This window comes from Lissotriton helveticus, chromosome 3_1 (assembly GCF_964261635.1).
Source record: "Lissotriton helveticus chromosome 3_1, aLisHel1.1, whole genome shotgun sequence".
NCBI classification, from domain to species: Eukaryota; Metazoa; Chordata; class Amphibia; order Caudata; family Salamandridae; genus Lissotriton; species Lissotriton helveticus.
In genome coordinates this window covers 420188892-420205864 of record NC_136061.1, presented here as the reverse complement: position 1 = coordinate 420205864, position 16973 = coordinate 420188892, and the positions used below count along the sequence as shown (strand labels likewise).

The window sequence follows — 16973 nt, the reverse complement described above, 5'->3', positions numbered from 1 at the left end:
CTCACTACTCACTACTCTGCACTTACTACTCACTACTCACTACTCTGCACTCACTACTCTGCACTCACTACTCTGCACTCACTACTCTGCACTCACTACTCACTACTCTGCACTCACTACTCACTACTCTGCACTCACTACTCACTACTCTGCACTTACTACTCACTACTCACTACTCTGCACTTACTACTCACTACTCACTACTCTGCACTCACTACTCACTACTCTGCACTCACTACTCAGCACTCACTACTCACTACTCTGCACTCACTACTCACTACTCTGCACTTACTACTCACTACTCACTACTCACTACTCTGCACTCACTACTCACTACTCACTACTCTGCACTCACTACTCTGCACTCACTACTCACTACTCTGCACTCACTATTCTGAACTCACTACTCACTACTCTGCACTCACTACTCTGCACTCACTACTCACTACTCTGCACTCACTACTCACTACTCTGCACTCACTACTCACTACTCTGCACTCACTACTCTGCACTCACTACTCTGCACTCACTACTCTGCACTCACTACTCACTACTCTGCACTCACTATTCTGAACTCACTACTCACTACTCTGCACTCACTACTCACTACTCTGCACTCACTACTCTGCACTCACTACTCTGCACTCACTACTCTGCACTCACTACTCACTACTCCGCACTCACTACTCTGCACTCACTACTCTGCACTCACTACTCTGCACTCACTACTCACTACTCTGCACTCACTACTCACTACTCTGCACTTACTACTTACTACTCACTACTCACTACTCTGCACTTACTACTCACTACTCACTACTCTGCACTCACTAATCTGCACTCAATACTCTGCACTCACTACTCTGCACTCACTACTCTGCACTCACTACTCACTACTCCGCACTCACTACTCTGCACTCACTACTCTGCACTCACTACTCACTACTCTGCACTCACTACACACTACTCACTACTCTGCACTCACTACTCACTACTTTGCACTCACTACTCACTACTCTGCACTCACTACTCTGCACTCACTACACACTACTCCCTACTCAGCACTCACTACTCACTACTCTGCACTCACTACTCACTACTCTGCACTCACTACACACTACTCACTACTCTGCACTCACTACTCACTACTCTGCACTCACTACTCACTACTCTGCACTCACTACTCTGCACTCACTACTCACTACTCTGCACTCACTACTCACTACTCTGCACTCACTACTCACTACTCTGCACTCACTACTCACTACTCACTACTCTGCACTCACTACTCTGCACTCACTACTCTGCACTCACTACTCACTACTCTGCACTCACTATTCTGAACTCACTACTCACTACTCTGCACTCACTACTCTGCACTCACTACTCACTACTCTGCACTCACTACTCACTACTCTGCACTCACTACTCACTACTCTGCACTCACTACTCACTACTCTGCACTCACTACTCACTACTCTGCACTTACTACTCACTACTCACTACTCTGCACTCACTACTCTGCACTCACTACTCTGCACTCACTACTCTGCACTCACTACTCTGCACTTACTACTCACTACTCTGCACTCACTACTCTGCACTCACTACTCTGCACTCACTACTCACTACTCTGCACTCACTACTCTGCACTCACTACTCTGCACTCACTACTCTGCACTCACTACTCTGCACTCACTACTCACTACTCTGCACTCACTATTCTGAACTCACTACTCACTACTCTGCACTCACTACTCACTACTCTGCACTCACTACTCTGCACTCACTACTCTGCACTCACTACTCTGCACTCACTACTCACTACTCCGCACTCACTACTCTGCACTCACTACTCTGCACTCACTACTCACTACTCTGCACTCACTACTCACTACTCTGCACTCACTACTCACTACTCTGCACTCACTACTCACTACTCTGCACTTACTACTTACTACTCACTACTCTGCACTCACTAATCTGCACTCAATACTCTGCACTCACTACTCTGCACTCACTACTCACTACTCTGCACTCACTACTCTGCACTCACTACTCACTACTCCGCACTCACTACTCTGCACTCACTACTCTGCACTCACTACTCACTACTCTGCACTCACTACTCACTACTCTGCACTCACTACTCACTACTCTGCACTCACTACTCACTACTCTGCACTCACTACTCAGCACTCACTACTCACTACTATGCACTCACTACTCTGCACTCACTACTATGCACTCACTACTCTGCACTCACTACTCTGCACTCACTACTCTGCACTCACTACTCTGCACTCACTACTCTGCACTCACTACTCACTACTCCGCACTCACTACTCTGCACTCACTACTCTGCACTCACTACTCACTACTCTGCCCTCACTACTCACTACTCTGCACTCACTACTCACTACTCTGCACTTACTACTCACTACTCACTACTCACTACTCTGCACTTACTACTCACTACTCACTACTCTGCACTCACTACTCTGCACTCACTACTCTGCACTCACTACTCTGCACTCACTACTCACTACTCCGCACTCACTACTCTGCACTCACTACTCTGCACTCACTACTCACTACTCTGCACTCACTACTCACTACTCTGCACTCACTACACACTACTCACTACTCACTACTCTGCACTCACTACTCACTACTCTGCACTCACTACTCACTACTCTGCACTCACTACACACTACTCACTACTCACTACTCTGCACTCACTACTCACTACTCTGCACTCACTACTCACTACTCTGCACTCACTACTCAGCACTCACTACTCACTACTATGCACTCACTACTCTGCACTCACTACTCTGCACTCACTACTCTGCACTCACTACTCTGCACTCACTACTCTGCACTCACTACTCTGCACTCACTACTCTGCACTCACTACTCACTACTCTGCACTCACTATTCTGAACTCACTACTCACTACTCTGCACTCACTACTCTGCACTCACTACTCACTACTCTGCACTCACTACTCACTACTCTGCACTCACTACTCACTACTCTGCACTCACTACTCACTACTCTGCACTTACTACTCACTACTCACTACTCACTACTCCGCACTCACTACTCTGCACTCACTACTCTGCACTCACTACTCACTACTCTGCACTCACTATTCTGAACTCACTACTCACTACTCTGCACTCACTACTCACTACTCCGCACTCACTACTCACTACTCTGCACTCACTACTCACTACTCTGCACTCACTACTAACTACTCTGCACTTACTACTCACTACTCACTACTCACTACTCTGCACTTACTACTCACTACTCACTAATCTGCACTCACTACTCTGCACTCACTATTCTGAACTCACTACTCACTACTCTGCACTCACTACTCACTACTCTGCACTCACTACTCACTACTCTGCACTTACTACTCACTACTCACTACTCACTACTCTGCACTTACTACTCTGCACTCACTACTCTGCACTCACTACTCTGCACTCACTACTCTGCACTCACTACTCTGCACTCACTACTCTGCACTCACTACTCTGCACTCACTACTCTGCACTCACTACTCTGCACTCACTACTCTGCACTCACTACTCTGCACTCACTACTCTGCACTCACTACTCTGCACTCACTACTCTGCACTCACTACTCTGCACTCACTACTCTGCACTCACTACTCACTACTCTGCACTCACTACTCACTACTCTGCACTCACTATTCTGAACTCACTACTCACTACTCTGCACTCACTACTCTGCACTCACTACTCACTACTCTGCACTCACTACTCACTACTCTGCACTCACTACTCACTACTCTGCACTCACTACTCACTACTCTGCACTCACTACTCACTACTCTGCACTCACTACTCACTACTCTGCACTCACTACTCACTACTCTGCACTTACTACTCACTACTCACTACTCTGCACTTACTACTCACTACTCTGCACTCACTACTCTGCACTCACTACTCTGCACTCACTACTCTGCACTCACTCACTACTCTGCACTCACTCACTACTCTGCACTCACTACACACTACTCACTACTCACTGCTCTGCACTCACTACTCACTACTCTGCACTCACTACTCTGCACTCACTACTCTGCACTCACTACTCTGCACTCACTACTCTGCACTCACTACTCTGCACTCACTACTCACCACTCTCCACTCACTACTCTCCACTCACTACTCTGCACTCACTACTCTCCACTCACTACTCTGCACTCACTACTCTCCACTCACTACTCACTACTCTGCACTCACTACTCTGCACTCACTACTCTGCACTCACTACTCTGCACTCACTACTCTGCACTCACTACTCTGCTCACTCACTACTCTGCTCACTCACTACTCTGCACTCACTACTCTGCACTCACTACTCTGCACTCACTACTCACTACTCTGCACTCACTACTCTGCACTCACTACTCTGCACTCACTACTCACTATTCAGCACTCACTACTCACTACTCTGCACTCACTACTATGCACTCACTACTCTGCACTCACTACTATGCACTCACTACTATGCACTCACTACTCAGCACTCACTACTCACTACTCTGCACTCACTACTCACTACTTTGCACTCACTACTCACTACTCTGCACTCACTACTCTGCACTCACTACACACTACTCCCTACTCAGCACTCACTACTCACTACTCTGCACTCACTACTCACTACTCTGCACTCACTACTCTGCACTCACTACTCACTACTCTGCACTCACTACTCACTACTCACTACTCTGCACTCACTACTCACTACTCTGCACTCACTACTCACTACTCTGCACTCACTACTCACTACTCTGCACTCACTACACACTACTCACTACTCTGCACTCACTACTCACTACTCTGCACTCACTACTCACTACTCTGCACTCACTACTCTGCACTCACTACTCACTACTCTGCACTCACTACTCACTACTCTGCACTCACTACTCACTACTCTGCACTCACTACTCACTACTCTGCACTCACTACTCACTACTCTGCACTCACTACTCACTACTCTGCACTCACTACTCTGCACTCACTACTCTGCACTCACTACTCTGCACTCACTACTCTGCACTCACTACTCTGCACTCACTACTCTGCACCTACTACTCACTACTCTGCACCTACTACTCACTACTCTGCACTCACTACTCTGCACTCACTACTCACTACTCTGCACTCACTACTCACTACTCTGCACTCACTACTCACTACTCTGCACTCACTACTCTGCACTCACTACTCTGCACTCACTACTCTGCACTCACTACTCTGCACCTACTACTCACTACTCTGCACCTACTACTCACTACTCTGCACCTACTACTCACTACTCTGCACCTACTACTCACTACTCTGCACTCACTACTCACTACTCTGCACTCACTACTCACTACTCTGCACTCACTACTCTGCACTCACTACTCTGCACTCACTACTCACTATTCAGCACTCACTACTCACTACTCTGCACTCACTACTATGCACTCACTACTCTGCACTCACTACTATGCACTCACTACTATGCACTCACTACTCAGCACTCACTACTCACTACTCTGCACTCACTACTCACTACTTTGCACTCACTACTCACTACTCTGCACTCACTACTCTGCACTCACTACACACTACTCCCTACTCAGCACTCACTACTCACTACTCTGCACTCACTACTCACTACTCTGCACTCACTACTCACTACTCTGCACTCACTACACACTACTCACTACTCTGCACTCACTACTCACTACTCTGCACTCACTACTCACTACTCTGCACTCACTACTCTGCACTCACTACTCACTACTCTGCACTCACTACTCACTACTCTGCACTCACTACTCACTACTCTGCACTCACTACTCACTACTCTGCACTCACTACTCACTACTCTGCACTCACTACTCACTACTCTGCACTCACTACTCACTACTCTGCACTCACTACTCTGCACTCACTACTCTGCACTCACTACTCTGCACTCACTACTCTGCACTCACTACTCTGCACTCACTACTCTGCACTCACTACTCTGCACCTACTACTCACTACTCTGCACCTACTACTCACTACTCTGCACTCACTACTCTGCACTCACTACTCTGCACTCACTACTCACTACTCTGCACTCACTACTCACTACTCTGCACTCACTACTCACTACTCTGCACTCACTACTCTGCACTCACTACTCTGCACTCACTACTCTGCACTCACTACTCTGCACCTACTACTCACTACTCTGCACCTACTACTCACTACTCTGCACCTACTACTCACTACTCTGCACCTACTACTCACTACTCTGCACTCACTACTCACTACTCTGCACTCACTACTCACTACTCTGCACTCACTACTCTGCACTCACTACTCACTACTCTGCACTCACTACTCTGCACTCACTACTCACTACTCTGCACTCACTACTCACTACTCTGCACTCACTACTCACTACTCCACTCACTACTCACTACTCTGCACTCACTACTCTGCACTCACTACTCACTACTCTGCACTCACTACTCACTACTCTGCACTCACTACTCACTACTCTGCACTCACTACTCACTACTCTGCACTCACTACTCACTACTCTGCACTCACTACTCACTACTCTGCACTCACTACTCTGCACTCACTACTCACTACTCTGCACTCACTACTCACTACTCTGCACTCACTACTCACTACTCTGCACTCACTACTCTGCACTCACTACTCACTACTCTGCACTCACTACTCACTACTCTGCACTCACTACTCTGCACTCACTACTCTGCACTCACTACTCTGCACTCACTACTCTGCACTCACTACTCACTACTCTGCACTCACTACTCTGCACTCACTACTCACTACTCTGCACTCACTACTCACTACTCTGTACTCACTACTCACTACTCTGCACTCACTACTCACTACTCTGCACTCACTACTCACTACTCTGCACTCACTACTCTGCACTCACTACTCACTAGTCTGCACTCACTACTCTGCACTCACTACTCTGCACTCACTACTCTGCACTCACTACTCTGCACTCACTACTCTGCACTCACTACTCTCCACTCACTACTCACTACTCACTACTCTGCACTCACTACTCTGCACTCACTACTCACTACTCTGCACTCACTACTCACTACTCTGCACTCACTACTCACTACTCTGCACTCACTACTCTGCACTCACTACTCACTACTCTGCACTCACTACTCACTACTCTGCACTCACTACTCTGCACTCACTACTCACTACTCTGCACTCACTACTCACTACTCTGCACTCACTACTCTGCACTCACTACTCACTACTCTGCACTCACTACTCACTACTCTGCACTCACTACTCACTACTCTGCACTCACTACTCTGCACTCACTACTCACTACTCTGCACTCACTACTCACTACTCTGCACTCACTACTCTGCACTCACTACTCTGCACTCACTACTCACTACTCTGCACTCACTACTCTGCACTCACTACTCACTACTCTGCACTCACTACTCTGCACTCACTACTCACTACTCTGCACTCACTACTCACTACTCTGTACTCACTACTCACTACTCACTACTCTGCACTCACTACTCACTACTCTGCACTCACTACTCACTACTCTGCACTCACTACTCACTACTCTGCACTCACTACTCTGCACTCACTACTCACTAGTCTGCACTCACTACTCTGCACTCACTACTCTGCACTCACTACTCTGCACTCACTACTCTGCACTCACTACTCTGCACTCACTACTCTCCACTCACTACTCACTACTCACTACTCTGCACTCACTACTCTCCACTCACTACTCACTACTCTGCACTCACTACTCTGCACTCACTACTCACTACTCTGCACTCACTACTCACTACTCTGCACTCACTACTCACTACTCTGCACTCACTACTCACTACTCTACACTCACTACTCTGCACTCACTACTCTGCACTCACTACTCACTACTCTGCACTCACTACTCACTACTCTGCACTCACTACTCTGCACTCACTACTCACTACTCTGCACTCACTACTCACTACTCTGTACTCACTACTCACTACTCTGCACTCACTACTCACTACTCTGCACTCACTACTCTGCACTCACTACTCACCACTCACTACTCACTACTCTGCACTCACTACTCACTACTCTGCACTCACTACTCACTACTCTGCACTCACTACTCTGCACTCACTACTCACCACTCACTACTCACTACTCTGCACTCACTACTCACTACTCTGTACTCACTACTCACTACTCTGCACTCACTACTCACTACTCTGTACTCACTACTCACTACTCTGCACTCACTACTCACTACTCTGCACTCACTACTCACCACTCACTACTCACTACTCTGCACTCACTACTCACTAGTCTGCACTCACTACTCTGCACTCACTACTCTGCACTCACTACTCTGCACTCACTACTCTGCACTCACTACTCTGCACTCACTACTCTGCACTCACTACTCTGCACTCACTACTCACTACTCTGCACTCACTACTCTCCACTCACTACTCACTACTCTGCACTCACTACTCTGCACTCACTACTCTGCACTCACTACTCACTACTCTGCACTCACTACTCACTACTCTGCACTCACTACTCTGCACTCACTACTCTGCACTCACTACTCACTACTCTGCACTCACTACTCACTACTCTGCACTCACTACTCTGCACTCACTACTCTGCACTCACTACTCTGCACTCACTACTCTGCACTCACTACTCACTACTCTGCACTCACTACTCACTACTCTGCACTCACTACTCACTACTCTGCACTCACTACTCTGCACTCACTACTCACTACTCTGCACTCACTACTCACTACTCTGCACTCACTACTCTGCACTCACTACTCTGCACTCACTACTCACTACTCTGCACTCACTACTCTGCACTCACTACACACTACTCTGCACTCACTACTCACTACTCTGTACTCACTACTCACTACTCTGCACTCACTACTCACTACTCTGCACTCACTACTCACTACTCTGCACTCACTACTCACCACTCACTACTCACCACTCACCACTCACTACTCTGCACTCACTACTCTCCACTCACTACTCTGCACTCACTACTCTCCACTCACTACTCACTACTCTGCACTCACTACTCTGCACTCACTACTCTGCACTCACTACTCTGCACTCACTACTCTGCACTCACTACTCTGCACTCACTACTCTGCACTCACTACTCTGCACTCACTACTCACTACTCTGCACTCACTACTCACTATTCAGCACTCACTACTCACTACTCTGCACTCACTACTATGCACTCACTACTCTGCACTCACTACTATGCACTCACTACTATGCACTCACTACTCAGCACTCACTACTCACTACTCTGCACTCACTACTCACTACTCTGCACTCACTACTCACTACTCTGCACTCACTACTCTGCACTCACTACTCTGCACTCACTACTCTGCACTCACTACTCACTACTCTGCACTCACTACTCACTACTCTGCACTCACTACTCACTACTCTGCACTCACTACTCACTACTCTGCACTCACTACTCACTACTCTGCACTCACTACTCACTACTCTGCACTCACTACTCACTACTCTGCACTCACTACTCTGCACTCACTACTCACTACTCTGCACTCACTACTCACTACTCTGCACTCACTACTCTGCACTCACTACTCACTACTCTGCACTCACTACTCACTACTCTGCACTCACTACTCTGCACTCACTACACACTACTCTGCACTCACTACTCACTACTCTGTACTCACTACTCACTACTCTGCACTCACTACTCACTACTCTGCACTCACTACTCACTACTCTGCACTCACTACTCACTACTCTGCACTCACTACTCACCACTCACTACTCACTACTCTCCACTCACTACTCTGCACTCACTACTCTCCACTCACTACTCTGCACTCACTACTCTCCACTCACTACTCACTACTCTGCACTCACTACTCTGCACTCACTACTCTGCACTCACTACTCTGCACTCACTACTCTGCTCACTCACTACTCTGCTCACTCACTACTCTGCACTCACTACTCTGCACTCACTACTCTGCACTCACTACTCACTACTCTGCACTCACTACTCTGCACTCACTACTCTGCAGTCACTACTCTGCACTCACTACTCACTACTCTGCACTCACTACTCTGCACTCACTACTCTGCACTCACTACTCACTACTCTGCACTCACTACTCTGCACTCACTACTCTGCACTCACTACTCTGCACTCACTACTCTGCACTCACTACTCTGCTCACTCACTACTCTGCTCACTCACTACTCTGCACTCACTACTCTGCACTCACTACTCACTACTCTGCACTCACTACTCACTATTCAGCACTCACTACTCACTACTCTGCACTCACTACTATGCACTCACTACTCTGCACTCACTACTATGCACTCACTACTATGCACTCACTACTCAGCACTCACTACTCACTACTCTGCACTCACTACTTTGCACTCACTACTCACTACTCTGCACTCACTACTCTGCACTCACTACTCTGCACTCACTACTCTGCACTCACTACTCACTACTCTGCACTCACTACTCTGCACTCACTACTCTGCACTCACTACTCTGCACTCACTACTCTGCACTCACTACTCTGCACTCCCTACTCTGCACTCCCTACTCTGCACTCCCTACTCTGCACTCACTACTCACTACTCTGCACTCACTACTCTGCACTCACTACTCTGCACTCACTACTCACTACTCTGCACTCACTACTCACTACTCTGCACTCACCACTCACTACTCTGCACTCACTACTCTGCACTCACTACTCTGCACTCACTACTCTGCACTCACTACTCTGCACTCACTACTCTGCACTCACTACTCACTACTCTGCACTCACTACTCTGCACTCATTACTCACTATTCTGCACTCACTACTCTGCACTCACTACTCACTACTCTGCACTTACTACTCACTACTCTGCACTCACTACTCACTACTCTGCACTCACTACTCACTACTCTGCACTCTGCACACTCTCTCTGCACACTCTCTCTGCACACTCACTACTCTGCACACTCACTACTCTGCACACTCACTCTGCACTCTGCACTCACACTCTGCACTCACACTCTGCACTCACACTCTGCACTCACACTCTGCACTCATGGAATCTTCCACCACACTTTCTAAAACTCTATAGTCCGAAGCATAATAGGCACAGGACCAAAAGCAGGGTAGACATTTGCTTAAAATAATCTTATTGTATTTATGAGAAGCAAAAGCGAGACTGTGAAATGTGCTGAATATCAGTTTGTTACGAATCAACAGAGTGGAGTTAGAGAACCAAGAAATAGTAATTTAGAATCCGGGTTAGAAGGAGTTGAGGATCAACGGGCGCGAAACAGCGTGGTGGGCGCGCACGAGACGCAGCGTCGGCGTGCACATCAGCTGAAGATCGCCGGAGAAGACACCGAGTCTGCCTGCTGCCATGACTGACCCGCTGCGGAGGGAAAGAGCCCGGTGAGTGGGGGTAGAGGGGGGGCGGCAGAGAGGGAGTGGGCAGAGAGGGAGGGTGTGTGTGTGTGTGTGTGTGTGTGTGTGTGTGTCTGTCTGTCTGTCTATGTGTGTCTTTCCGTGCCTGCCTGCCTGCCTGGGTGTGTGCGCGTCCACAGACCCTGGTCGGCTCGTGCACCGCTCTGTACTCCCTTGCGAGCTTACTCGGTGACAATAGTTCTCGTTGCCGAGACCTAAAAACCCAAAGGTAGGGCCTGAACTATGTCGGGATTAGACCAATCTCTGAGCCATGTTTCTGTGACTAGTAAACAGTCCATATCATGTTCAGAGATAAGGTCGAAAATATGAAGTGCATTCTTGCAAAAAGGGAGTGGAGCTCTGGATCTCAGTTTAAAGAAGCAGAAAGAAAGGAATTGATGTCAGAGTACAGGGGTGGCGCTTATATGCTGCTCCGCTCTTTTGCTTCCAGGTGGAATAAGGCCAGTGCGGCACCGCATGACACCACCAGTAGCACACCAGAGCCCAGCTCTGAAACCTTCTGTATCCAGATAAGCGCCTGGGGAATATTTCAAAGGTGAGGAATCTGCAATTAGAAGTATCCATCAGACAAATGACACAAATTGGAAGGTTTCATTTATAATGCGGTTAGAAAGCAAAAAGCATAGCCAGCTTTGTATTGATAAATTAACAAGGGTAGTAAATGGTTCTATGCCTTGTTGAAAAAGTTGAATAGTTCACAATGAATGTCAATTTCACCTCTTCTACTGATCAAAAATTATTATACAAAGCAGATTTGTAGGCTTTACTGGCATTCCTTAGGATCTATAGGTAGAACTATGATGGCTGCTGGGAGTTAAAAATCTCTTTTGGTAACATAGTTCATATTGTTTGGTCATGCAGAAGACTAAAGTGGAGATGAGTTGCTTGAGAGATTAATTTAGTTCACCCTCTGAAAGTTTTGTCCAAAATACAGTGTAGCCATTTTTAATAGGAAGCTACCATTGTGTGCTCTCTCACTGGGACAAGGGAACTTTTAGTCAGAGCAATTTTGATTGTAAAAAGGTTGTGTGCCACATTTGAAAATACACAAAATACCTTCGGTAGATGATTGGCTAATGTCTCAACTTAACTTAGCTTTGTCCATTGAAAGGAAGAAAGTGAGTGTCTAATTTTGAAGATATTTGGTCAGGTTCTCTTACTTAGTCTTATTAAGAACTATTTAGCAAACGTGTATTGAGGTAACTTGGTGAATGTGTGTGGATGTGTGAAGGTGTCATCTTTTTGTTTTTCTGATGCCTCTTGTTGTCAATACACATAGATACGAGCTGGTGTACTGTATATCATCATTCAATAACATCGCTGTATGGGTATAAAATACAGAAATAAAGATTGTAAATAATAAGAGTACATTCAGAATTACATGATACCTAACGAAGTTTAAACAGTCTACATTGTCATATTCATCAATGTTAGGGCGTAAAGTTGTCTTTCACTGAATATGACATGCTCTATTTTCTCTTAATGTACTGCTGTTCTCCTTACATGCTCTGTAAGTTGTTGTCTCTTTGGATGCATTACATTTGTTCCCAAGTACTATCTGATGTACCTGTGGGGCTAGAATTTCTGTTGAAAAAATAAAAAAATAAAATAATTAACAAACCCTATCCTTCTCATGGATAGGTTTTAAGTCCATTACGGTATGTCTGGAAACGCTGTGTATTGTGAGGGCAAAAGTGTGCAGCTCTCGGCCTTGCATATTCCATTGATTTCAGAAGGTTTATGCTGCATTTTGTTGCTAGAAGACAGTAGGAAATAATCACTTGTATAGATAGAACTCAACCTGAGTATCCTCCTATTTATCATGAGCCACAATGCACTGCTGAAATAGTCCTGAGCTTTCGGATAGAAGATTGGTATTCTAAGTCCAAGCAAACAATCAAACTGCCAGCAGTTTTTCATCTTCCATTTGGTTAATGTTTTCAAAGAAAGCAAACTCTCAATTTGAAAATATCTGAGAAGATGAGCCTGCATCCACACACACCAAGTTTAGATGGCAGAACAACACTTGTCGTCTTACAAGTTATTTTATCCCAGACAGTTACTTTTTTAAACAGTGGAACTGAAACAGAGTATCTATGGCTGACTGGAAGAAAAAGACTGAATGTCTGTTTGTGGATGGATGTAAACTGGCAACCGCCAACCCAAATCTACTTGCCATCTTCCAAAGATGAAAAATTCCGAACTTGGATATCACTGAACCAAACTAACCAGGACAAATTTTCAGGAAGGAAACAGAAAAAAATATTTCTACCTCAAGCAAATGCAGACATGCAGATCAAATGAGATAAAGTATTTTGTTGAATAATTGAATAGATAAGATATCAAAATGACACATTTAAGTTAACTTGTGAATAATCATCAATGTGACAAAAAACATGAATTAAGAAGTTACCTTAAATACAAGTTCTTTCAGTCTGTCCGAATATCTCTGGTTTAGTACCAAAGCATAGAGGATGTCAGCATTACCAGGTTCAAACAGTAAAAGGAAAAGTTGGTCTTGAGATGGGCTGTTTTGGAGAAGACTCAATAGCACCTCCAGAATGCCGCACAGCTACAAGATGAAAACAGAATCTTTTTACAGACAGTTTATACATTATATATTTCAAAGAATGCACAATTTCTCTAAGGCAAGGTTAAGACTGAGACTGGAGGTCTTTGCATTCTCATCTCACGCCAGTAAGGAAGCCCATTATGATCAGAATAACGTAGCAAGTAACATACCAAATGAAGAACTAATAGTTAATTGATGGAAGTTAGGCACATGTGATGTAGGTTTAAAGGCAACGCTCTGTTCATTTCCAACAAAAAGCTGTCTACCAGATACATATTAAATGTAGTTAAGCTGCAGCTGATGGATTTTCTGGTGCAGTATGCCACAAATCAGGGCACCATACTTTTCCTTCATGCTGCTAACAAAGCTAAACGAGAGGGCCACATGACCAGATCTACTTTGGAGTGCATCTAAAACTTCTTTACAACAACAGGCAAAAATAGAGCTCAGGAGAGGGGAAGCAAACAATATTAGGGTGTCACACATTGTGTCTGAGAAATCTTCATATGTATGTGCATCTACAGTATATGATTAAGATGATTGCACCATGTGTTTCATTTAATAAAAGAGAGAGTCTTATTTAACTTTGCTGGCACCCAAATCAGGCACTATCCCCACTCACCTGAATGGAGGTAGAGTATCTACTAGAAATTAACTTTTAGCTAGTCACCCCAAAGTCAACAGTGCACCCTTCCAAAATCACTAGTGAAGACAAGCTGAGTGGTGTGCTTGGTTTCTAGCTACCTTGCAAGTCTACTTTCCTTGTAGTCGGTGCAACCAGCATTCTTTTGGGAGGTGCCTGGCTCCCTGGCCCAGTGCGGGGGCCATATTGGAACAAGTTTAACCTGTTTTTTGTAACCATTATATGCTTTTTCACTTTTGTGTTACACTTTACTTTATGTTACCATTAGTTTGTTGCTTCTAAGGTAGCCTGGAACAGCAATCAGGGATTACTGGACTCTCGTTTCAAGTCCCTGTTTACTCTGGCCATCTGTTTTAATCTACGAATGCAGCGTTACCACACAAACAAGCTACGCCTCCTATTTAATTCAGCGCACATGCATCCGTGCAACGGATGCGCGCCTCTCTTACGCCTAAGGCAAGTCTGTATGTGCCCGTTTGCACCCACCTGCACACGGACCGCGCATAGCACCAGCAACTCTGCCTCTTCCTCTTTGGAATCTCCTGCTGGGATTACCTACTCACGAGACTAATTTCTGGCAATCAATCGCTCAGATAATTATAGGAACTGTGACTGCCTTAATCTTTCTTCCCTACGTTCTTCCTTTCTCTGCATATGCCGTGCTTGTGGCTTCCTTCTGACTGTCCCTAAGCCATACTCGGTCTCTAATACTACGCCCAGTTTGTCTGACACCATGCCCTCACTCTTCTACACGACCGAGAAGCACCAGACTACTTTTCCCGGGGTATGTGTCCATTCGAACGCTTGCTCGCTTGGTAAACACAGCACTGGCGTGCTCTCTTTCTGGACACTCATCACCACTCACTTGTCTTTATCACAGAAACATAGACTGACTCATCTTCTGGCCCCGATACCCACTTAGGGTAGGCTCGGAGTAACAGGAGCCACTTGGGAACTGATCAAGTCATTCCTCTCTGACTGAAAAACTCTGTCCGTCTCTCTGACTTTACTTCCTCCTCCTTCTTTTTTCCTCCCCAGGGCTCGCACTCAGGCCCACTCTTTTCAATCTGACTCCCTGGCTAAGCATATCAGTTTCTACAATTTTGCAACTACATCCTACGTTGACGATACACAAATTGGAGTCTCTTTAGTTGCCCAAGATAACGGCACGGCTTCCAGGTTTTCTAACTGCAGGAAAGCTGTCAGCTCCTGGATAGTATCAAATTGCCTCAAACTCAACTCAAGTAAGACAGAGGGGCTGCTGTTCGGCGCTCAACCCTCTTTCTGGTCCCCTCATTGGTGGCCCGCAGAGTTGGGCTCACTACCTAACCCGGTTAAGGTGGTCACAAATCAAGGCGTGTTGCTCAATTACACTTTCTCGTATTACAACCAAGTTAAAACAGTCACATCTTCTGCTTTCTTCATTCTTAAAACTATAAAGAAGATTCTATGTTTCATTCCCTCTCAGCTACAAAAAACAATAGTCAAATCCTTAGCTCTATCGAAAATAGATTACTGCAATGGTCTGTACCTGAATGCACTCCAGCAGGTTCTTAATAAATTACAGACTTTGCAGAATGCGGCAGAACATCTGCTTCTGCCTTTTTGCTTTTTGCTCATTTTTTCTTCTATTCTCTCCTTGTACATCTCTCAGCTAAAGCCAAGACGCCCCATGGGTATGCGAGCGCGGTACACGACTCATTAACATGCTTGAACTAAATCTTGCTTCCAAAGAAACCCACCAAGAGACAACAAAACAGAGAGCCTGGCAGCCATGATGTGCCCTAATCTGCAAAAGTACAATCATTGTGAATCTAAACTGGCTCCCAGTGAATGCAATAATCAGGTTCAAAGTTATCTGCAATGTACATAAGGTCTATTGGGGCCACATGCAGAAATTAACCTCCCACTGTGAGCTGACCAGGAACCTGTGTTCAGAGACTACATTCCTGATCATTAAGTGATATTCAAGAAGTTAAATACACCTAAGAATCAAAGGCCATATATTTGTAAAGATTTGAAACCAAGGTGGAGGTCAAAGTCCAAATACATGTGCCTCAGTAGTTTTCTACCAACATACTATCCAGGCTCTCCTTCAACCAAACTATAGGAACATGAAAGTT

General features: G+C 45.9%; 1 protein-coding gene across 2 annotated transcripts in view; it reads right to left on the bottom strand.

Moving 5' to 3' along the window:
- NBEAL1 (neurobeachin like 1) overlaps positions 1 to 16973 on the bottom strand; it is a 1045477-nt gene that overhangs the window by 447075 nt on the left and 581429 nt on the right. For both annotated transcript variants that reach the window (XM_078680248.1, XM_078680249.1), the window contains one exon: positions 14049 to 14207. In XM_078680248.1, coding sequence (XP_078536374.1) covers positions 14049 to 14207 — 159 coding nt within the window. The remainder of the gene's footprint in view (positions 1 to 14048; positions 14208 to 16973) is intronic.